This window comes from Mauremys reevesii, linkage group 5 (genome assembly GCF_016161935.1).
Source record: "Mauremys reevesii isolate NIE-2019 linkage group 5, ASM1616193v1, whole genome shotgun sequence".
Lineage (NCBI taxonomy): Eukaryota > Metazoa > Chordata > Testudines > Geoemydidae > Mauremys > Mauremys reevesii.
In genome coordinates this window covers 23,591,071-23,616,856 of record NC_052627.1, presented here as the reverse complement: position 1 = coordinate 23,616,856, position 25,786 = coordinate 23,591,071, and the positions used below count along the sequence as shown (strand labels likewise).

The 25,786-nt window shown below is 38.5% G+C and overlaps 1 protein-coding gene and 1 long non-coding RNA gene across 8 annotated transcripts in view; one reads left to right on the top strand and one right to left on the bottom strand.

Moving 5' to 3' along the window:
• The window catches only part of CCSER1 (coiled-coil serine rich protein 1), a 1,061,579-nt gene that overhangs the window by 22,675 nt on the left and 1,013,118 nt on the right, over positions 1–25,786 (bottom strand). Inside the window, exon 11 of one of the 7 annotated variants that reach the window (XM_039539941.1) lies at positions 7,606–7,776. The exons of the other annotated variants lie outside the window; for them this stretch is intronic. Within the exon in view, the coding sequence (XP_039395875.1) occupies positions 7,715–7,776 (62 nt within the window). The 3' untranslated portion in view covers positions 7,606–7,714. Of the gene's footprint in view, positions 1–7,605; positions 7,777–25,786 lie in introns of those variants that run through there. 7 annotated transcript variants of the gene reach the window in all.
• LOC120405950 lies at positions 11,047–25,483 on the top strand. The gene is made up of 3 exons (XR_005599012.1): positions 11,047–11,154; positions 24,731–24,865; positions 25,465–25,483. It is a non-coding gene; the product is annotated as an uncharacterized LOC120405950 (long non-coding RNA).

Sequence of the window (25,786 nt, the reverse complement as noted above, 5' to 3'; positions counted from 1 at the left end):
TACATTATGCCAGATTATAAAATGGACAGTTTGTCCAATACGAGCTGTTCCAAGTCTTTGGTGCTAAAATAATATGCTAACAAGAATAAAAATTAGTAATTATTACCTTTAATTAATAATAATTTAACAGTCTGCAGCTTATTTAGGGACTATGTATCTGTGAATCAACAAGCCCCAAACTGTTTTAATGCTCTCTAGTGATAGTGAGTAGGCTTGATACTAGCTAATAAGTGTGCATCACTATGAAGCTTATGTTTATCTAGAACTACATCTAGAAGGATGGAGAGAAATCAATGGGATTTAGGCACCTAACCTGCTCAGGTTGCTTTTGAAAATCCTACCATGTGGTGCACCTAAATATCTTTCAAAATCTGGCCCTAAGTAGGCCAAATCCCATTGACTTTCATTGAGACTTTAGGCAAGTCTACACTTAAAATGATGCTTCAGAACAGCTGCACCACTGTAGTGTTTTAATGAACACTCGTTACAGGCTCAAGGCACAGGGAAAACTGAGGTCCTGGTGGGGCAGAGAAGAATTCTGGCCCATGGTTGTCATGGGCCCTGCAGCAACACAGGGAGACCTCTGGAGCCCTGCTGGCGTGGGAGTGAGGGAACAGGCAGAGCAAGGAACCTTGCCCAGGACTGCAAAGAAGAGGATGACAAGCCCCTGCCTACCGGAAAGGCCACCCCACTGATGAATGGTTCCTACCATCTTGATTATATAAACTCCCAATCATCCAGAAAATAGCCATGCCCCCTGTGCTATTCGGATAATCGGGAGTATACTGCACAGCAAAACACAAAATAGAATGTACTGAGGAGCACTTTTTGTTTCAGAAACTGGGGGGCAGCCATTTTAGACTTGATTCTGACCAACAGCGAATAATTGGTAGCGCATGTGAAGGTGGAAGGCAATTGGGGTGAAAGTGATCATGAAAAGAAGGTGGACAGAGGGCAACAGAATAAAGACAATGCACTTTTAAAAAAAGGCAGACCATAAACTCAGAGAACCGGTAGATAAAGTCTCATAGGAAGTAAATCTAAGGGAAAAAGGAGTTCAGAAATGCTGGCAATTTTTCTAGGAGATCATATTAAACACACAACTGTAAAACTATACTATACAAAGGAAATATATGAAGAATAATAAGAAGACAACATGGCTCCATCAGGAGCTCTTTAATGACCTGAACATCAAAAAGGAGTCCTACAAAAAATGGAGATATGGACAAATTGCTAAGGAGGCGTATAAAAGAATAGCATAACCACGTAGGGACAAAATCAGAAAGGCTAAGGAACAAAATGAGCTACACAGAGCAAGGGACATAATAGGCAACAAGAAAAAGGTTTTATGTACATTAGCAAGAGAAAGGTGAAAGAAAGTATAGGTCCACTATTAGTAGGGAAGCAGAGCTAATAACTGAGGACTTCAAGAAGACTGAGGTGTTTAATGCCTTTGCTTCAGTCTTCACTAAAAAGGTTAATGGTGACCAGATACTCAACACAATTAATATAAACAATACGGGGGAAGGAAGACAAGATAAAATAGGGAAAGGTTAGTTAAAGAATATTTAAATAGGTTTGATGTATTAATGTTGGCAGGGCGTGACAAAATTCATCCAAGGTACTTAAGGAACTAGCTGAAGCAATCTTGGAAGCATTGGCAATTAACTTTGGGAACTCACAGAGCATAGGTAAGGCCCCAGAGGGACTGAAGGAGGGCAGACATAGTACCTATCTTTAAAAAAGGGAACAAAGAGGACCTATGGAGTTACAGATCAGTCAGCCAAACTTCGATATCAGATAAGATACTACAACAAATAATTAAAACAATCAATTTGTAAGCACCTAGAGGCTAATAGGGTTCTAATGAATACCCAGCATGAGTTTGTCAAGAACAAATCATGCCAAACCCTAGTTTCACTCTTTGACAGGGTTACAGGCCTAGTGGATAGGAAAGAAGCAGTAGATGTGTTCTAGCTTGACTTCACGGGCTTGGCTACACTTACAAATTTGCAGCGCTGCAGCAGGGTGTGAAAACACACCCTCTCCAGCGCTGAAAATTGCGGCGCTACAAAGCGCCAGTGTGGTCAAAGCCCCAGCGCTGGGAGCGCGGCTCCCAGCGCTGTCCGTTATTCCCCACAGGGAGGTGGAGTATGGACAGCGCTGGGAGAGCTCTCTCCCAGCGCTGGCGCTTTGACTACACTTAGCGCTTCAAAGCGCTGCCGCGGCAGCGCTGCCGCAGCAGCGCTTTGAAGTGTAAGTGTAGCCAAAGCCTAAGGCTTTTAACAGATTCCCACCTCACATTCTCATAAGCAAACCGGAGAAATGGGACCTACAAAAAAATTATTATAAGGTGGGTGCACACTGGTTGAAAGACCATAGTGAAAAAGTAGTTATCAATGGTTCGCTGTCAAACTGGGAGGGACTATCTAGTGGGGTCCCACAGGGGTCAGTCCTGGGTCTAGTACTATTCAACATTTTCATTAAGGACTTAGATAATGGTGTGCAGAGTAGGCTTATAAAATATAAACAAGATCCAAAACTGGGAAGGGTTGCAAGCACTTTGTCAAATTAAAGAAGTGGTCCGATATCAACACAATGAAATTCAATAAAGTGCAAAGTACTTCACTTAGGAAGGAAAAATCAAATGCACAACTACAAAATGGGGACTAACTGGCTAGGTGGTAGTACTGCTAAAAAGGGATCTCGGGGTTATAATGCATCAAATATTGAATATCAGTCAAAAATGTGATGAAGTTGTGAAAACGGCTAATATAGTTCGGTGGTGTATTAACAAGAATGACATATGTAAGACAAGGAGGTACCTGTCCAGCCCTACTCAGAACTGATGAGACCTCAGCTGGAATACTGTGTCCATTTCTGGGCAGCACACTTTAGGAAAGATGTGGATAAACTGGTGAGAGTTCAGCAGAGAGCAACAAAAATGAAAAAAAGATTTAGAAAACGTGACCTACGAGAACAGTTAAAAAAAACCCCAGGAGTACTTGTGGCACCTTAGAGACTAACAAATTTATTTGAGCATAAGCTTTCGTGGGCTACAGCCCACTTCTTCGGATGCATAGAATGGAACATATATTTAGGAGATATATATACACATACAGAGAGCATGAAAAGGTGGGACTTGTCTTACCAACTCTGAGAGGACAATTAAGTAAAAGAAAAAAACTTTTGAAGTGATAATCAAGATAGCCCAGTACAGACAGTTTGAGAAGAAGTGTGAGAATACTTACAAGGGGAGATAGATTCAATGTTTGTAATGGCTCAGCCATTCCCAGTCCCTATTTAAGCCTAAATTGATTGTATCTAGTTTGCATATCAATTCCAGCTCAGCAATTTCTCCTTGGAGTCTGTTTTTGAAGCTTTTCTGTTGCAAAATTGCCACCGTGTTCTCCTACTGTTTTTTGAGTGTTATGATTCCTGATGTCAGATTTGTGTCCATTAAAAAAAAAACTGGGCATGTTCAGTCCTGAGAAAAGAAGACTGAAGGGAGACCTGATAAGTCTTTAAATAGGTCAAGTTTTGATAATACTGGTGACAACTGTTATCAGTGGTTTTCAATTATTCTCCACGTCCACTGAAGGTAGGATAAGAAGTAATGGGCTTAATTTGCAGCAAGGGAGATTTAGGTGGAAAAAATTTGTAACTATATGGGTAGTTAAGTCCTGGAATAGTCTCCTAACGGAGGTTGTGGAATGCCCATCCTTGGAGGTCTTTAAGAACAAGTTGGACCAACACCTGTCATAGATTGTCTAGTTTTTCCTTGGTCCTGCCTCAGCACACGGGACTGGGCTTGATGACCTGTTGAGGTTGACTTCCAGATCTGCATTTCTGTGATTCTATAATAGCAGGCGAGAGAGAGAGAGAAAGAGAGATACCATGTGTACACCTTCATGTCTCGGATCACAAAACGTGCCACATAGTGCTCTGCTAAGCTACAGAATATACGGTGAAACAAAAACAGAAAGATGGTTAACTCAGAATGTATTGTTATAGGCAATTGAAGATGAAAGTGGAATGTATTACTTGATACAAAGAAAATTGAAATACTTTCAACCTATGCATACAGTTTTTTAAAAAAGTGCCATTACTATTAATTCCAATATCTCTCATGACAAAAGACAATAAATAAATAAACCACAACTAACACCACGTGCTGAGAGAAGTGAGTAAGACTCTGTGAAGTGTGTATTTTTCACATCTGCATACAGCAAAGTATATGGCAAACCCAACAGTTGAATGATGGAGGTACAGTCCCACATAAATGGGTTTGCCATTGATAGCAATAAAAAAGGGTTTACAAAGTTAGGCATATAGCTGTGAAACATGTTGTATAAAGAGAGGTAATCAAAATATCTACTAAGGACCACTTATAAAATACAGTAGTATCAGTTGGTTTTCTTGCGAATTATATTTCTTCTTATTGCATACAGTAACACCACCCAGGGGAGGAATTGACTTTTAGTAAATTGTTTGAGAGGGGGAAGGGAAAGTCATTCCACAAAATTAGCAGCAGAGCATTAGCCTGAAGTAGCTCCCTTGTTCAGCTTTTGTTAAACATTCCACATCTCTTCACATTTATAAATTTAGAAACGGAGCCATTCAAGTCAACCTAAGTGTATTTTCTAGAAAAACATTTCCTTTTATGTCTGATGGGTTTGACGCTAGCACCACAAAACAATGAACAGAAGCTCTCTTAAAAGCTCAGGTTTTCCTATATTACCTGCACTGATAAACCAAAGACAACTCTTCCTTGTTTTTATTTTTTCATACCCGGTGAAGGAGAAAGTCTTGCAGTGTTTCATCATGTTAAGTACGGTACATAGGTCTTTGTTCTCCAGGTTTGTTGCCTTCAAAAATACTATGTTTATTACTTCAACACTCTATTTTCCTTTTGTAATCTGCAGAACAATTTCAGTGATCAGCAGATATGAAAATGTTTCAGAATGGAGAGGAAACACTCCTGGGATACAAAACTGCTGCAATGATGAGATGTAATATACAGGCAGAAAGTAAAAAAACCAATAACAAACCAAAAAAACCCTCCATCTACTCCCTGTTGTGAATTCTAGTAAATATTTTCAACCTGTTCTGTCAATTCTAATGTTCAGAGCATTTATCAAGGGTGTGATATAGAAGAGAATGTACAGAAACAAAATCTATTAAACATTCTCTCTTTAACCCAGGCTAAAGCAATCAAGCAATGATTTCCTCACTAGCAAGGTAACAAATTCCAATGTCCCTCCCGTAGATACTCAGTCCAATGTGGTTTTCTATAGCATAGGTGAGAAACTGCTTTTTATCCTATTTCTGAGCCAAAGAAATAGCAAGGACAGGATTCTGAAGTGAGGCACAAATGCTTATCTTCTGATTCCTTACAATTTTAGGGATAAATGCCATCACAACACACAATGCTACTTGTTTGAAAATAAACCTAAACCACTGAAAGTACCAAAGAGCCGTTGATTTTAGCCCCTGACTCAGCAAAATTTATTTTAAGCACAGGCTTAAGTATCATGATCTTCAATGGGACTTCCTCTTATTTACTGCAATGGCACCTGGTTAAAATACTTTGCTGATGAAATAAAGATGGAATTGCTCACATGCTTAAAGTTAAACTTGTGCTTACATGCTTTCCTGAATCAGGGACAAATTGCAAATAGAGGGTATTGCAACTTTGGGAGAGTAATAGAATACAAACTGATATGGTAAATCGTGTAATAAGTTTTAGAATTTTCTCAATGGGACCTGTTCCTGATTACCAGGACGGAAGGATCCCAGGATACACAAAGAATGTAGGATTAAAGTTGTGATGTAACAACTTCATTGCTGCTGCACAGACTGAGCCAGTATTGTGCAGTGCATATTAGCAGATAATTCAGTTTTTTTTCCTCTTCAAATGCTCCCTGTTCCATGAAGCCTAGTGAGGAGTGAAGTTTGAAAACACTATAAATGATCGTGTTCTGAGCGACATTAATTTATTGATGTACTTCTCCAGTTATGAAACTGATACAAGAGAATTTTGGAATTAGTGCTGTGGTTCTATTACTTTGTAGCTCTTGCGTTGCAATTGTGCTTCTTACATGCATACATAAAGCCACACACAAAAAATGGTCTATGAATGTAACTTTATGTAGCACACTACAAAACTCCAGATATACTATTTTAAAAAAACCATTAAACGTCATCTTGGCAATTCCATTTCTTTTAAGAATACATGTTAAATAAAGCTAGATGTTTGTTCACTTATTTCCTAACAGGCACAACACACACATAGTCAACAGGAGCAGATCATTCGTGGAGTAACGTCCCTGATTTCAGAGGCCTTATACCCAACAATGAATTTCGTCCTCTGACTCCTCTGGCTGCATCTAAACTACAAAGGCTGTACTCTGCATCTACAAAAAGATGGAAAAGGGCACCTTGGGACATATGATTTTGTACACAGAACTGTTGTCATAAGCACCTGTTCACCTACTTCTCTGAAGCTCACTTGTGGCCTGCACACACACACAGCTATTAGTATATTTTAGTAGGACTACAAATATTGAAAAGATTAATTTACTCCATTCAGAGGATGCTCCTGAGTGTCCTTAAGTTTATTCAGGGCTTCATGTTTTCCAGCGGCAACACTTTATCCAGCCTTTGATGCATCACAAAACTTGAAGCTTTGATGCTTGAGATTATTGACTTCCAGAATAACTTGCATAAGTGTAATAGGTTTCCAGATCTCTATATATTTTAATTCTGTATTTTTAATTTCTTTTGTTCTAAATAGCCATTCCACAAAGAAGGTATTTTTCAAATGACAGATTTATAGCACCATCTTGTACCTTCCCAAACAGCACCCCTCCCTCCCATGTACATTTAGAAGATAGCTGGATACTACAGAATCTTTCTTTGAATTTCTGAATTCCTTTATTCCTATTTTGCACACTGTTTTATTTTTGAAATTTCAATACATAACAGTTTCAGGAAAAAAAACACAACACATTTTGGCCACCAACTCTTTGCGTCCCAGGCCAAATTTTCAGAGTTCAGGGGTGTGTGTGTGTGGGTTTTTTTTTAATTTATTATAAACACAACTGCCACATGCATTTCTGTACAGGCAATGTATACATGCAGACAGCCAGTGTGTATGTGTACAAATCAGTAATTGGATTCACACATGGCCAGTTGGGTATCTAGGTGGTCATGTGTGCATGAAAGTACTTGAATTGCATATGCCTATCAGATCTATGCTTATATGAATGAATGGCATACAAATATATATGTGCAATTACGTGAACCTGATTTAAAAAATCTGGCTTAACCTGTGCATTTATCACTGGGTGATGTTAAAGGGTTCAGAGAAGATGCCCTTATGGGACAGAATTCTTCTTGTACCTCCTTCCAAATATAATTGCATAAAGTATTAGACAAAGGGATATTTTATTTTGGATTCAAATTAAGGATCAAATCTTTCAGTCCTAATTTAGGCAAAATTTATTTCCTTCAGTGAGTCAGGACTACAGAATTGGGTCCAGTTAAATTGAAATTGCTTTTGAGATATAGCAATGTAATAACAGTATTCATTACAGAAATTGCCATCTACAGTTCTGAGTGTTGACTGAATTTCTAAATTCACAGTTCAATATTTGGAGTCAGTCAATGAACTCATGAAGTGATCAGGGAAAGTCAAGTGCCTTCTGTTCTGTCACTGGAGAGCATTCTTTGCCAAAATTGCATAAAAAAATCCACAGGTTTCTGCTGAATTGTCTATGACATAAGGGAAGACAATGATATTAAGATAAAGAAACAATGATATGTAATGGTTTTCAGAAATGAGCTTGTTGCAACTTTTGCATTTGTTTCAAAAGACATCTTTGTCTGAAGTCCTGTGCCTGTTCATAATACATAGCTTTGACAATGGTAGTCTCATCATGCTAGTAAGACCCAGCATTTCTGCTCAAATGTTTTTGCTTAGTAAAAATGAATGTTCACCTTCAAGGGCGCAGAGAAATATTGCCATAGAGACCACCTATTTTTAGAAAGAACTATCAAACATTCATCTAGTGCTTTGTACTTTTTCCCTCTTGATCAGCATAGCTGTGGTGAGTAACATTTTGGCAGAGAGAAGGGAAGCATTATCGACAAGTGAATTGTGAAATATAAACAACACAAATCAAAGAATGTGCACAGACATTCCAAAGAAGGTATCCAGGTGTGGTTCTAACTTCCAGAGGTGATCTTCCTCAGTCTCCTCATTGTTCTGGAAAATATTAGTTCCCGCCATTCACATGGACTGTTGGTTGTACTATTAATGTTCAGCTACATTTTCAGTGAGCCAAACTGGAATTTAGATGCATGATTTCCATTTAGCCTTATGGGGGAAATGCAAAACTGTAATACCAATACTACACATTGAATGCTTAAGCTCAAACAGAGGCAATCTTTGCCATCAACTTCTGATTATTTTATAATTCCTTTTGACAATGTTTGTCCATCAGATCTACTGAAACTGCGCAGTATAGCTCTATTTCACTGTAGTGATGCAGCAGAACACTTAAGGAGTAATGTTAGGCACATCTTTTAACATTCCATTTTTGCGTCACCATCAGATAGGAGGGAGATAAAAATAGAAGACAAAGCTACCCACTACAAGTATGTTTTGTATGACAGGAAATAATATAATAGGTAACTTGTCTCCACCCCTTAAAACATCAGACTATCTGTCGAAATACACAAAATGACAGGATTCAAATAAGGTTACCCTCCCAAACAAACAGGAAGTGGAAAAGAGGAGACTGGAAGGGAATGTTAAAAAGGCAATGAAACGGGAAGAGAAGTTAAGAGTGAGGAAATTCAGACAGAAGGGTAAAGCAATAAAATGACATGAAAATGTTCAAATGACGGGGGAGGGAAAGAGCAATGGTGCAGAGGACAATAATTCTTAACGGGGGAAGGAAGTTTGATCTTGTGATTGAGGCACTAGACTGGAATGTAGGAGAACTAAGTTGAATTGCAGGCTGTGCCAGCCCTCCTGTGTCCTTGGGCAAGTCCCTTACTCTCTGTTTCTCAGTGCCCCAGCTGTATAATGAGGTCAATAACACTTTCTTTTTCCCTTCACTTTGCTTGTCTTACCTATTTACATTTGTAAACTCTTTGGGGTGGAGGCTGTCTCTAGCATATGTATGTACAGAGCCTAGCACAATGGGAAACCAATCGAGACCGCTGCATGGTACTGTAATATAAATAACAACTGTGTAAAAGCCTTTGCCCTTTATGTGTTGAAAGTTACCTTGGAATGATTTTAAATGGGGATCCTCTCTGAATAATGTTTTATGGGGAAGGTTAATTCTTTTGACAGCTTTATTTTCTTCTTTATTAGGCAGCGCCTGCAGCCCCCTCATTTTGGAGCAACAAGTCTAGTCACTTTGTCAGATTCTAACCTTGCGATGAGTTTTGATTAGCATATGCCACCTGAGCTAGGTCTGTGCTACAACTATCTTCTCAAGTTTATTACCTGTTCAAAAATGATTTGCATAATTGGTATATGTTGCTTTAGGACGCATAGACGTTCTTACCATCTACACAATAAAACATACACTTTAAACTGTCCCTTTTGCGCCAATCCAGGAGCGCTGAAGGACCCGAAAATAAATGGGGCACACTATCGACAGGTTAGTAAAGACCTCAGAAAATTATTTTCCCATTCTATTAATTTAATAGAGCAATGACTTGTATTAAATGCCAGCTGTGCAGCCCGGTTAACTTTCTTATTTTGCTGGAAATAAATATGTAAAAGGAGAGATCATTTTAGTGTCCCACAGCAACATCCACTTGAAGCACCACTACTGTGGCTGTTACTATCTAGGTTGCAAAATAAATCCAAAGTGGTTCCATTCAGAGCTGTGTTGACTTACTGTTGTTTCACTCCATGAGCACAGAAACTTATTGTCTACTAATGTTTGAGCTCATTTCTCACAAACTTGTATCATCCATACCTCTAACCCTACTATAAGCCACATGCTGTGACCTTTATTCTAATTCTGTAACATCTTAGCCCACAAAGAGTCCCACTGAGTGTAATGGGACCACCTGTGAAATAAGGTACCACTCAGTGGGAGTAAGGTTATTAGGATGCAGCCCTAAATATTTATTCTTTTTTATATACACAATGTTTATCAATATTAGTCATTTTTCACGGTTCCTTCCTGGACTGTAGGAAAAATGGTTTTGAAATGGGAAAATCACTTTACCATATTAGCAGCATGGATTAATCTGATTGATACAATGGCTTCTATCCAGAAGAACTAGGATTATAAAACTTGATTGTGATGTGTATTTGCTATAACATGATAATTATGTGATGCCCCCATATCTGACAAGATTTTGCAAACAGTGCAATTCTAGGAATAAAAAGAATAGCTAAACCTTAATAAATCTGAATGAGTTAATAAGAGGGGCAGATTTAGAACTCACGCCATGTAATCTGGGGTAGTGAATGGAGTTACTCCAGATAGACACTGGAGTCAATGATCTTAGATTCCGGCACACAGAATTGCTTTAGGCCTGCACCATATTCAAAAAAGTGTTTGTGTGGTGCTTTCCAACTATAATAAGGACTGGGCCCTGCTGCCCAATGAAGCTGAGCAGTGCTAGGTCTGTTGAAGGGCCTATTGCTTCCACAGTTGTGTGTGTCTAGGGGAGTGAACATGGAAGAAGCAGAGAGGAAGGAGACACCGGAATAGGAAATACCAGGTATAACTGAACTGCAGTATGTAGAATTTTCTATTTTGCATTTTTCTTGCTAAATGTATAGCTTAACATATTGCTGTTTTATGTCACAAAATATATAACATTAAAATTTACAGGATGTGAAATGCAGCCAAGTGAAAGATATTATTAATTTATTCATTTCTTAAATTATTTCAGTTTTTAACCATAAAGCCCTAATGTTCCGGTAATGCAAGACACCCCCACCCCTTTTTAATTAAATCTACATCTGTTTTTTTTTCATGGTCCGGAATCAAATCCCAAAGCGAGGATTTGCAGGGGCTAGCTAGACAATGCTCTGGAGTCATCAAGTGGGCACATTTGGGAGAAAAGCTACAAATCTGTCAGAGGACGACTCATTCATGCTTTATTAAAAAGGTAAGAATGCATTTAAAAACATGAGAAATATATTAGCTTCAGCGATCCTTTAAAATATATATAATTTATGTTTTAAATGGACATTTTTCAACTCTTATCTGACTATGAAAAGAAATTAGCTGAAAGTACTGCTTTTTCCCCCTCCCCTTTTTAAATCTACATATATATGGCAGAAATGGAGACTGGGCACAGTGTACCTCTTTATACAGGCTAGGGATTTCCATTATCTAGGTTAACTCAATTTATTCTTTTTAGACCGTGAAGAAGATTCATTAGGAGTTTTTGAAGTTGAATTAATTTGCTTCCTTTTCTGTGCTGTGTGTCACCTACAAAATCTTTTTTAAAAAATTAAACCGAATGCAGCCTGTTTTTGACAAGCTGTTTTGAATGAATTGTTTGTGGAAGTTTTTTCACATTAAACAAGAAAAACAAGGAGAAAGAGACACTTGAGTCTTATACATATGTAGTGGTTAATGCCAGATATTGGACCACAAAATAGATAGCACTATAGAAACCACCTCTACATCATTTACAAAACACGTGGGTAGAAAACAAAATGTATCAATATTTTTCAGAACCCCCTGCAATTTTTTCAATAACCCAAGAAAATAAAAATCTTGAGAATTCATCTAATGCAATTCCCTCTCCACATACAGGAAGAGAACCCAGTAACAAAACAAGTAGGCAAATTATTTTTAATCTACAGGTACATTTGGTGATTGAGTGCTTTGGAATGGAGAAAGAGGACAAGGTCTATCACTTAGGAAATTCTTAAGCTTTCTATCCGAAAACACTGCACTTTTTCTTCCCCAGAAAATGAAAAACAGTACTCAGTCAGCTCTGACAGTAATAACTCAAGCAAATGTCAACAATGTTTCTTGTCAACAGTGATCTGGCTTGCAACCATGAGATAAAGTTTTACTGGCAGAGAGCTGTGAAACTTGAAACATTGGTCACAAAAGCTGAGATACAAACTGGCTGGTTGTGTGCAGACTTTGTCAGAATGTGTCCAAAATGCTTTATGACTTATCACACGCTGTTCGCAACAATGAAATAATGCTGCAGATAAGAGAGGAAGCATACATTTTATTTGTGCATTGAACATATTAATAGGAGCAAGGTCAATGTGGCAGAGAACTAAATTACTGTAGGGTCTGTGGATTTAGACACCATATGACATGTATGTCTTATCATGCAGATTTTAATTACCTCAGGAGAACACTTCGTATATTGACTGTTTTCCATCAGAAAACATGCATTTCTCATGACGCCCTCTTCATTGGTGATAACATTGTATGTAATCTAATGTTTACCATGAGAGATTGTTTAATGCAGGAAGGGGTTGGTTGTAATATGTTGGACAGGATAAACAAACCGGTAGCTACACAACTTTATACAGACATTGTGACAAGCCAGGCAGTTTGGATTTTGCCTTTGGCAAAATCTCATTTTTGGTGATTCAGTTTTCCAAAAGACACCTTAGTTTTGGGTGTATTTCACATTTGTCCTCTGATTATCTGTATCTCTCATACTGCAATAATGGTCTTCTTTTCCACCTTCCTAATTTTTGGCCTGCTTCAAGAATTGCAAAAAATACAGTGAGCTAGAGTCAGAATTGCAGAACTATTTATGAAAGCCTTCAGTGAATTCCTGAGGACCGTCCTTTCATGAAACATTTACATTTCAATCATGCCACCATACGCTGGGTAAAATCCTTGCCTGACTGAAATCGATGGGAGTTTTGCCACTGACTTCGTGGTAGTCATGATTTTACCCTTTCTCTAGTTATATGATACTTGTATTAGTGTCTAGATTGTAAGCCCTTTCCAACAGGGATCTGTTGCACCCTGACTTTCAACTGCATATCACCCAGCCTTTCATTCCCATATGTTCCAATTCTATACCTCTCTCACTGAAAAGCCATGTCTGTAATTGCCCCATGAAATATTCTTTTTCTACCTATGGTGTCTTCTTAGGCCATGTGCAAGAGGAGCAACGGTTGTCTCCATTCTTCTAGAAAGATTCAGAGGCAAGTCACCACCATCTCTCTCTACCTCAGCCCTTTCCCTCAGGTTCACCCTTCAGCCAATGTTGACAGGCCCTGTGGGATTTATCCATGCACAGACCTACATGCAGTGCCAAATTCTCCCTCCAACCAGCACATCCACCCAGAAGCCTGTATTTGGGCAACATCTACCATCAAATGCCTGTCATGGGACATCCTTTTAACCAAAACAAGGAGTGCCATCAGGACCCCTGAGGACACTTTCTTATACCTGCAAACTTTCTCCTCCCTTCCAGAGTTGGAAGCAATGATAAAGGTAGTTTGGAGTGGGGTAGCCAGGGCCTGGTGGAGAGTTAGGTTTACAATAGACAAAGAAACTTTACCCATTTACTTAAATACAAAAATGAATAATGTTTAATAATTTAAAACTACTTTCTACAGTGTGCACCATTCATTTTGAAATGCCCATTTAAAGTTCCTGAGCTACGGAAGACCAGTTACTCAGCAGAGGTAAACTGACATATCTCCATCAACTTCCATTATTCTTCAACAATTTACAGTGACTGAGGAGCTGATCCATAATGTCCTGAGGACATTGCCTATAGCTTACCACCAAGCACATGGAACAGTGTGTCCTCTTTGATTGTTTCAAGGAAAATTTTTCTCAAGATTTACAGTTAACGCACAGCATGTTGGGAGGAAAGGACTGTGGGTGCCTGCTCCATGCTGTGTGGCTACTTATACAATATAAACAATAAAGAAAGCTCATTGTGTACTTCACTATTAAGTCTAAATATCTTGGACTGAGGAATTCTTCAGTAACCCTGCAACATACTGTGATGGTACCTTTCCATAAATATGAAATGTAATGTTCTGCTTTTCATAATTTGCAGGGGCAAACTAAATTAAACTTAGCCCAGCATTTTCCTGTATTAACCAATACTGATTTGATTTCAAGTCTCAGCAGCTGCTGAAATATTTCACCAAGGCTTTATCCTGATCCCACTGAAGTCACTGAAAATTCTGACACTGACTTTGATGGAAGGTAGAAAAAGGTCCCAAAAGAGGAAGGGAAAATAACGATGGCTCAAGGCAAATTCTAGAAAGATATTTCAGTATTCACAGCATAGAAAGTCATCCCAGGGCACCACTTAAACCTCACTTAATCCTTTTATGCAGGTTGTGAGAATTAAGTAATGCACAGGGCCATGTGTCAGTCTTCTGGGCTGTGGTTAATTTCACCCTGGGGGATCAATTGCAAAGTAACCAGTGACTAAATATGGAATTCTTGGCTGTGATAGGGACTGAGACATGGAATGAAATGGCAATAATAATTGTTTGATACAGTTTAGGTACAATTCCACAGACATATCTCATTTTAGATTTACAAATGAGAGTTTTAAATTCTCCTCCCACCTTGGGCTGCCTACTGCTGCTAACTAGTATGCTACAAATCAGACAATGAAAAGGAAATGCTGTGATGGAAAGCAGTTAAATTTATCTATGCAGATCACCATTCTAAGTGTTAGTTTAATTAACTGAACTGCTAAAATTACTGTTAACATTCCTGGAGTTTTCTTGATGTTGTCAGTTTCTCCTTTAATAGCCAACATAACACAGCAGATAAAGGAAGTCGGCTGACTGATATGATGCACTGCATTATATAAGCTTTTGAAGGGAAAGGTTTCCTCCTATCCCCCTCCCACTTTTTGAGTATCCCTTTTTTAGGCTCTTTCTGCATCTGAGACGCATGCATGAATGTGTGATTCTTTCTCCAGTGGCTGACAAACTTCCAAAGGAGAAGATTCATCATACTCAGAAGCTCCATAAAGAAAGCTGGATCGCATCTATGATCCCAATACATTTTATGAGATCAACACTGAAGAGGTTATAGTCAAGCAGTTAAGGTCACCTTTGTTCTCTTCTTCAGGTAAGATAATGACCAACCACTCTTATCTTGAGTTGGCAAAAATATCTTGCATTTGAAAGACTAGTTCAATTTGCACAGACCTTTTTTTGTCCTTTACACCCACCCCCCCCACAAAATCAAAGGAATGGGGGCTAAAATGGGGGAAAGTTACTCACAAGTCTTATATGCATTCAAAGAATAGAGAAAGAAAATTTGGCTCTGATCCAGAAAAGCTCTTCAGCATGTATATGACCCCACTTCACCTTTACTTGAGTATGTATGTTAGTTTATTTCTTTCAGTTATGTTTCTCACAATGATGGTCATTATTTAAAAGAGAGTACCAACAACAAGAACAGAATACACCTACTGCTAGTACACAGCAAGATAGGGAATTATCCCGGAGTGATGGCTCTGAAACAGTATATATTTCAGACATATTGGTAAGGACAGGCTGTCAAATTGCAGGAGCCTAGTGTAAAAGTGTGCTTGCATGACACATACACTCCTTGACAAATACCAATAATTAGCACAGGCCTTGAAACACTGATTGCATTTTATGAAGTTGTAGTTAGTGGCAGAATTAGCAATAGGTGTGTTTTCCATATATTATATAAGCTGTATTTGCACAAATTTTAAAGAAACTCTGTTAAAATTTCATAAAAGAACTATATTAAGATAACAATGAGGTTGCACACATTCAGCATGCAACTGAGTTAGCCTCACACCTCCTGGGTGTGGTGTTCTCTCCCATCGAGTGTAACCAAGACCACGTAGAGAGAAAGATTAAAGGGTTTCCTCTACAGCCTTAGCTAACAGCCAGTTGGCTTTTAGCTCATGTGGTAGAGGCTCACGGACTAAGCTCCAGAGGCCCCTGGTTCGATCCTTCCTGCCGATGACCGGGGTCTATAGGTGTTGCACATGCAGTGGCAATCTTCCTTCAAACATGGATAAAAGTGCTAATAAAAATCAAACTCAGAGGTTTTACATGAGTATCGTGTGATTTTCAACCCCATCTAATACCCTGTCAAACTATACCACATTTCACAAGAAAAAAATCAAAGGTGCTTGTCATCACTGAGGATTAAGGCCCTGGTCCTATAGATGATTATGGTGGATGACTTCAATGGAGTTGAGGTAGCTGCAATAATTTACCAATGCAAACTCATTTGCAGGATTGGGATGCAAGTTTCAACTTTCTACTTATAGGTAGTCAGGTGCTAGAGCTGTTCAAAATATGTTGCTTTTTTTATAATGAGGAAAGTGTATACTTTCCCCTACTCTCCTCTCATTGGAAAATAGCTGAAAACTTTTTCCTCAAAAGAAAAAAAAAAGAGGAGAGATAATAGACCCGGGTAATATGGAAGTCACAAAAGAGTTGACAGTCATGACAAGAAGGATGAATATGAAACTTGTGCTCAAGAGGAAGAGAACATTGGTGGAGATTCAGCTGAGAATGCTCCTTTAATTAGTTGGAACTTTGGGATATCAATTTTGGATACAATGAGCTGAAAAAGTCTAAGGTGTTGCTGAAGATAAGACAGGTAGAAAGCGAGGAAAGATCAGAGAAAGTGAAAGAAGTGTGTGTATTTGTGAGTGCGTATCATTCAATTCACAAGTGTGGTACCCATGGAGGATGAAACCAACAGAGAACAGGAGACCATAATGGATTGATCTGACAGAAGAGGATCTAGCATTGTTGATCACAGAAGATGAATGAATAGAAAACTGAAACAAAATCAGGACAGCAAGGTAACCAAGACCTTGAGGTAAGATGCTAAACCTTTCACAGGTTTCTGATTTGGAGCAAATCTTGTGGATGTGTCTTCCCACAGACACAGCCTGTTTAGAATCAAATTCTACAAATAATGTCGTAGTGGAGGAGGAGTAATTTCTCCATCCAGCTGCTCATGGCTCTTGTATGATTTCGTTAAAATTAGAAACCTTTCACAATCAAAGCAGCAGACTGCACTTACAGTCATGTGTGAAGAGGCTGGTATTATGTAATGGCAAAATTCAAATCCATATATGTTAAAACTCTGGTTACAGTACATGGGGAATATAGCTTTTTGTCAGGAGCTGATGTATTGTACTGAAAGATAAACATAAAGTTTCAGACGATATGGAAAGAGCTTTTGGAAATAAATAATTTGTACAATATAAGGAAGAAATATAAATGTAATGTGCCAGTAATGTTACAGGAGAAGATCCTAGACAGTCATCTCTTTTCCTTTTTTTTCTTTTCTTTAACACTGCAGAAGTTCATTCGGTTGCACCTTTTCTGCAGTCCTCTAATTTTCAAGAAATTCCTTTTGCTCTTTCTGTATAGTCCCATTGTGTTTTTATTGGTTCATGTCTATGGTTGCACATTTTCATGTTGGTTTATATATGTGCTAACAAGAACAAGCAAGCACAATATTTTTTGCTGTTTTATGTTTTTAAATATATAGGAACATGATAGAAAGAAAGAAAGAGAGGTCCCCTGGCTAAAAAAACTAATAATTTCAATCTCTGAAACCCTTTTACTAGAGTCCTTTATGGATACAAAATTTGTATCTGCATCCAATCCACAATCCACAAAAATGATCTGCGAGCATCCACAGATACGAAGTGGATATCTGCATTTGCAGGGCTCTACCTGTTACTTCTCTAAAGAGGACCCTAGAGACCAATGTATAGGGCCATGCCAGGCACCAAGCACATTTGTGGAGGGAGGGTGGGAGGAATTCCTTCCCCCCAAATTGCAAACTCACTCTTCAGAGCCTACTTCCAACCAGTTGCTGGAATAGACTACTTGGACTCGTGCCCTCCACTCTTGACTTACAGGAAGGATGAGAGGGTCAACCGTGTAGGGCATCCTCAAAATATTATATACATAAGTTTGGTTGACTGGAGATTCGACTTTTCAACCCTGAGGACAAGAAAACAAAAAGGTCCAAGTGGTACTAACTCACCTTTTCCTTGTGATTGAGACAATCTGCTGATGCCATATGACTCTCTCTCGTGTGCACTCTTCAGCTATATATGGACATGTTTTGGTGATATATTATGGGATTCAAATTCCAGGTTTTTAACGTATGCTTTCTATGCAACCAGCAAATAACCTTTTTTATCCCCCACCATGAATTAAATGGCCTACTATTGACATTTGAATGAAAAGACTACTTCAGGGTCACATTTCAAAGCTCTGAGCAACTAAAATGACAAAAAAATTAAGTCCATAATGGTAGTTGAAAAACAATTGAAAATTATTACTGTAATCTTGTAGTCTATGAATTTTTATTGCAGGTGGAAGTATTTAACACTTTTTTGTTAGTAATGCAAAGTTTGGAGAAAACAATATTATGTGGAATTATCCTAGCTATCACTCCATAATTTTCTATTGTAGTTAAGAATGGCCTAATATTGGCTTAAAGTCCATAAGCAGGCATTAGAACAATGAATGGTAGTCAGATCAAAGCAGATATTTACTAGGTGAAAACTGTGGTAGGTTTCCAAATAATATTGTTCATGGCCTAATAAATGCTAAGTTGATATGCTATTATACTGTGCACTGTAGAAAGGGCTTAAATCATTCATCCCATGACTATTAACAGCCTTCCACTAGGAGTGATTTTAAACAGCACAGTCTAAGGTAGATTTAAGAAAGAAACTGTACACCATCTATTCATACTCCTATACTGCCTTTTGGAAACTGCCTTCACGCAATGTAGTTAAATTATCTGAAGGCTGCACATGTCATGTTACGCACCACAGTGTACTTCTTGCTTGTACAATGCATTTAAAATTTCTCTATCTGGAAATCTGCTTTTCCTACATTGAGGAGAAACAATTACAACTTTTAATTGACACCATTTGTCTTCACTACTACAATTTAATTTTTAGTTTAACTGAACATATTCTAGAAATTCTGACTGGAAAAACAGATATTTAATCACTGTTATTTAGAACAAGTTTATTTGTAGTTAAATGACTTCATTTGAGACGGACTTCCAATTTAAGGTATAATTATAGATGCTTCAAATCGTCTGCATTTACAAGTATTTTTATAAAAATTCTCCTGAGTAAAGTTCCACTTACATAAATATTTTATTGCACATTGAAAAATGCATTGATCACCTTATAATTAAAAAGAAAAGTATGTATTACTAAATATGTTAGTGTGGTTTCTTCTATTAATAAATTCCACATTGAAATACTGTGCATCCATAAAGGCCTAATGTGACAGCAAGACAGCTGCAATCTGATTCAGTGGTATATCCAGTTACACAACATGGATAACAAGGATGAAAACTAGCTTCAATCTGCAGTGTGTTCCCAGAGTGCCCTATCAAATATACAGTGCTTTTGCAGTGGTTTCATAAATTACAGCTATGTTATCTTTTGTACAGTACTTTTAAAAACTATTAATTTGGGGGTAATGTTAAGAGATGCAATCTCGTCTTACAGAAGCCAGTGCTATGATATGAAGAGCTCTCTTGACTCCCGTTAATTTCAAAGGGAGTTTATGATGATATGGGTTGATTCAAAGAACAAAGGAAGAACTGAAATAGCATGTTATGTAAATGAGTAGAACCATTGCTCTAAGAAATATAGGGTTAAAATGATTGGAAATAATACAGAAAAACAAAGCCCATTTGGAGCATATTAAGCATTAGATTGAATGAGTGGAATACTTGGTAAGCATTTAAACAGAACTTGGAGAAGTTTGAATATGGAGATAGAGTGACAACAGAGCATACAGCAGAGAGATGGGATCCAATGAATAAATATTCAGGTTCCAGGAGTGCCCTCTTTTGGTGAATATTAATCCTATCCTCCCTGCCTCATCCATAAATATATTTACATATCTTTTGAACTCATTGATTCAATTCGATAACTTTCCTAGTAAGTTACTCCAAATCTTTATTACATTTAGAATGCAAAAGTTCTGCAGTTACTTTTAATTTCCAAATGCTGAGCTTAGCTCTCCCACGCTTTCCCTTAGCTCTTACAACTGGTAGGGGAATGTAAAATTTTACCAAGAATATCAAACCAATCTCTGTTCACAATGGTACTGTCAGAAAATATATCCCACAAAACCAGATGTAGATTGAATCCATTCCTACTGAAAGATCTTAAAAATAAAGCTTACACAGAACATGAAAGTGAAGATTTTATACTTCAAAATGTAGGTTCCCTGCAATCTCCAAACATTATTTGGGAAGACTGAGCCAGAGCTAACCTATGCCAACCTGTTTTAGCATCTGCTAATCTTTCACAGTGAAGTACCATCAGACAAATTATTAAGAAAGTTAACACAAACTAATAAACCTTCTGTTTAATGGGAATGTAGCCCAAGGTCCAGGGTGCTTCAACAGCAGCTGTGGGAATTACAAGTTGTAGACTACAACCTGCGGCATGTTGGGAGAGCTTCCTGGTTCCTGCCAGGATGTACCCTCTGCTCCGCCAGCAGGAGGTCTCAGCACTGACTGAGCTGGGAGCAGGTAGCAGGAAGCAGAGAGAAGGCTGCGGGACTGTACTCCTTGTTCTATGTTCTTTACAGAATAAAGCCTTGGGCCTGGTAGTTTGTCTGAGTGGGTCTGGTCGGAGGTGAACACACACAGACACACCACACAGAGCACACCAAGGAGCTTCAGGGCCCAGTTTCCCAAAGTTGTGTAAAATGTTGCAACGCAGGCTGCCCCTATATCTTGAACAACCTCATCCTGGGCCAGGGAACAGGAGGGAGGCTTCATGGCTACAGGAAAATTAAATGTGGTCTTTCCCCACTTTTAAGAGAAATGCATTATGAACAAGGTGAAAGAGCAGGCAAGCTGCCAGCAGCATACTTGAATAAATAAGAGGCACAGATACTTAGTCTAATAATGCAACAAGTAAACACAATTTATAAGCCAGAAGAAAGAGCCAATGAATTCCACAGCTTTTATGGAGGCATGCCTGTACCTGACTGGAATCTTCAGTTTTACAATAATCTCAGTACTCTTATAACCTCTGTAGAAGAATTAGTTTGTCAAAGTTAATGAACAATGAAAAACATGAAATAGAGGGACCTGTCTCCTTTGAAGAAACAAATAGGCCATTTATGTCATTAAATATGGATAGCAACACCTGGAGAGGATAGCTCAACAGTAGAGTTTTATAAACTATTCTGTGATCATCTAGCTCTGGTGCTAAAAATAGTGTTTCAGGAGGAGAGGACAAAACACACCTGCATGATACCCAAGATAAAAAGGCCACACAGTGTGTAACCTGAGCCCTCTCTCTGTTTAATGTAGAAATTATAGTATGTGCCAAGATATTGGTGCACAGGATGGAGATATACTCATATACCATCATGATTAGATTTCATAAGGGGGAAATTCTTGGCTTCTAGAATAAGAATTTTGGTACACCAAACAGAGAGACTGTTTAGCTCAACCTACTCTTGCTAGGACATTGCTGAATGCAAAGGAGGAGACTGACAGAGTGGAATGGGGATATCTGTTCCAAATATTATAGTTCTGACCCACCGTTTGTAAAGGTCCATTGGCATTGTTACTATTAACCTACAGCATGTATTCTGTGCAAAAGAAGCATATCTGATCCTATCAATTATAATAACTTGATTTATGCTTAAGTTATTAATCACACCTACCTCACAGTTGGCAGTCATGTATTATTGCTTGTATTACATAAACTGTATGAGCTTTATAATTGCCTTACACATATAGCTACACAAAAGTGAAATCCATTAAAAGTAATGCCAAAAATGAATTTTTTGTTTTAATATACACAGCTCTGCATGCAATACAACATCACAAAACATACTGTACAGAGCTGCAAAACTATGGATGTCACATTGAGCTGTTGTATTTGCCAAGGGAGAAAGGATCCAGAAAACACCATCAGGCATGAAATAATCTAGAGCTCAGGGAAATCAGCGATGATCTTTATATATCCCTATCATGTACAAGTACAGTGCTCCTAAGGCTAATGTTTATATCCTGGAGAATTAGGGTACACAGGAATGTAAAGCAGAAGATAGGGCAGCACTAAATCATGGTTTCTGTGCAAAGTTATGATGGCTTTGCTGAGGAATTTACAATTTTACATACTATTTCCCCCCTTGTGATTGCTCCATGTAAATGGTGAGTTGTACCAGCTTGGCCCTGTTCAGTGGTATATCATCAAACCTCTGAGCTATGTACAGTATTGCTATCATAGGCAGTTTTCCTGTAGTAAGTCAGATCATTTTTCTTAGCTGGTCAATGTCCCATTTATTTCTACTGTTTTGAAAGAGGGCTTACTTGTTTTGCTGCTTCAAATTATTTTCTCATTAATGATTACTGAGCCTCCTCTTTTGTGAAACAGAGCTAGGAAAAACAAACCAAAGAGCCAAATCAAATGTACTAAAACACCCTTTGTTAAAATTTATTAAGGTAATAAACCATTCACTTATCACTTCAGAACAGTCCACCTATGGCTTTTCCCTCTTCCTGTATTTTTACTGGCTTGCATGGACACTATATGGGCATATTTTCATATCTTATTCACAAAATCAGAATTGCAGTGGATTTATCCATATTGTATCTTTAGTTTCCAAGTTTCCCTCTGGCATTTTTAAAATCCACTGTAACTAGTAACCAAAATTCTCTTATGTATTACTGGAAAACAACTATAAGAAGCCAAAGTCGCTTTTTAACTGCTGCTAGAAAGTAAAACAGGGCTCAGAGGATAACAAAGAAATGAGAATCTGAGTCTCATTAATAGCCAAATAATCATTGTCATAGACATGGCTGGGAGTCTGTATAAACATGAGAGACCTTCTTTAAATAGCAATTTTTAAAAGTTTAATATAAAGCTGGCTGACAGAATCTGCTCTTAATAAAGTTTTGACGCACTTCAGCATCAATATCACGACATTAATTTGTGCTACAAAATGAACTCAGTATTCTGAGCTCAAGCTGTTCATAAAAACAGAGACCTGGAACTCAAGACAAATCATCTCAAATCTAAGGTAGGAAAATGAAAACTACTCATGAATACAAATGCTCAGGTCTCCCTGCTGTAAAGAAAGTGCATGGATTCCTCCTTTAGCTTCCTCATTAAGCTTTGGTCTGTGACTCTCATGCTTTCAGGTCCAAGTACTTACATGGGTCTCTATTTTCTTGTCATTAAAAAAACAGGCCTAGTCATTATTTAGAGCAAGGAAAAAAGAAAAAAAAAAAAAGGTAAAACCAACAGAGACCTGAGGACATGCGCATGTTCTCACTGCAGTGAGAGAGAGAGAGAGAGAGAGAGTGTGTGTGTGTAGGGTCCTTTACTCAGCTTGTTGGAAAAAAAGGGGCACTGCCCATTTTAGAGGTCCCTTACAACCAGTGGGGAAAAGAGAGCTGCAGACCTAGATCTCTTAGTATCCAATCCGAGGAACATTTCTGGGCACAGTGCACAACAACTTCCATAATGTTATGGGGGGTGGGGAGAGGCGGAGGAAAGGATTTGTCCAGTAAGGATAATGATTGATACAGAAATGAGACCTATTGGAGAGGGCCCCTCTTTATTCATGGTGATGAAAACCCCCTCACAATATACCAATTTGTTCTGGTTTTCAAAAAAGGGGTTACAAAATAGAGGCTACCGGGCACAGGAATTTGTTCCCACTCTTTCAGGATAGGGGCTGCAACAGCTACAGGCTGCAGCCCAACTAGTGCTAGAGGCCACAGCAATTCAGGCAATTGGGTAATGGCATTCAAGTGCATACAGGACATCAGTAAGACCCCAGGTACATATTCTGAGCTATATTTTCTTGTATATCCACCTTCAGATAATACAAACAGGCCAAGCAAGCAGTGCTGTGGACTTTTGGGCACAGTATTGTATACTGGGCACATAGGCAGGGCTTCCAGGTCATTGGGCAGTTCACATCTGAGCCTAGGGAGTGTGGCATGGTAGGTGCCATGGAGGGAGGGCATGGCGTGCTATGGCATCAGCTAATGCCTCTTGCTACATTGTTTGGCAGCCTGGGAACAGACAATAGGTGCATCTATTATTCACCTCAGCAAAACAAAAAAAGGAATCAGTGAATATTTGAGACCCGGCGGAGTAGCAGCCAAATGTTTTGCTGGTGCCTCCTTATGGCAGCTGTCCAGTGCAGGTACTCGGTATGGAAGGGCTACAGTTATCAGATAAAATCGATTGGAAAAGGGTTTGAAGGGAAGCATCCCTTAAGGGAGCTGAGGAAGGGGTGGGGAGGGTTGGGCTGTGTCCTAGGTCTCCTTTTCCTAGTCCCCTTTAAGAGAGTTGAAGCAGGGAATTTGGGGTTCCTATGACTGCAAAAGTGGGGAGCACATCCCACTCCTTTTAAAGCTCCCTTTCACCTCAATTGAGAGGAGGGTTTTGGGGTCCCAATAACAGGATGGCTGGCCAGGTTAGGGTTGTTTGAAATGATTAAGGTAAGGATGATGACCTGCACTGAACAATCTGTTGACTGGTACTACCATATATTTTAAGTGAATAAAGTTGTGGCCTAATTAAACCACTTCCATTGTCTCCTATCTTTCTTCTGGCATGGGTGGACAACTGAAGTTCTCTCTTGATGAATTACCAAGGGGTGAAAGCAGTATCTCCATTTGTAACAAAAGAGATGTTCTTTAATGTGCTTATAATTGTATCTGTTTTTCAGTACAGGGTTCCACTGAGCAAGAATGTTTTGACAACTGAAATCGCTTCCAAATAGTAAAGTAATACCAGCATTGTTTATTGAGCAACTCGAACACATGCAAGATCAGAGCACAAATAAAAAGCAGCAGGATATCAAGTAAGCAGCCCCTTACTGTCTCAGACTTTCTTTTACCTAATATAAAATATTTTTTAAAGATAAAAGACAATGCCTTTGTCATAACTGTCCTCAAATTCTTGATGACAGTTTCATATTTTCCCCCATCTTCCTATCATTATGTAACAAAGAGACCAGGCGAAGGAGGGCAAAATGTATTAATTGAATTTCAAACAAGTATAAATCTGTCACGATTTTGGAATGTAAATGTTTCCTCCTCCCCTCTCCCCCCACATTTCACAGTTTTACTGAGCTTGCCAAATCATCCTTTTGTCCTCTAAAAGCATTCTGGAACAATATCTCCTGATGGCAGTGACATTTAAGTGATGACAGCAAAGCTGATAAACTGATTATTGGGTTACTATCATTTCCTATTTTTCTCCTCCAATTGGAATAAGAAATAGCTTAGTGTCTGCACTGTAAAAAGCTTGGGGGGGGGAGGAAGAGAGTAGTCTTCCATGTAATTTCCCTCTCAATATAACTGGGTGATTTCCAAGCTAAAATGTATCCAGGATGGCATTGCCATGAACTGACTTTACTCTTTCATTTACAATAAAATGTTTTTTTTTTAAATCACACAGAGTAATAGATTGTGCCACCATGTACCATTCAGTAAGAAAAAATAAAGATGGATTATCTCACTTTTAACATTCAGCACTCAACAATTCCTCTAAAAACGACTACTCTACAGGTGGTATTTTTGAACATTCTGTAGATGTCACATAGCGTCACTAGGAGTCTGAAATGTCCCCACAAAGCAAATATTCCACTTTGAGATTTTTTTTAAATATAAACCACGTATTAAGAGGTAAAACACAGTAAGTGCTAAAAGCAAGATCCGCCATTGTCAGTATACAGAAAAGCAGCCACTACACTCTAATGGATGAGACCTCAGCTGTGCTT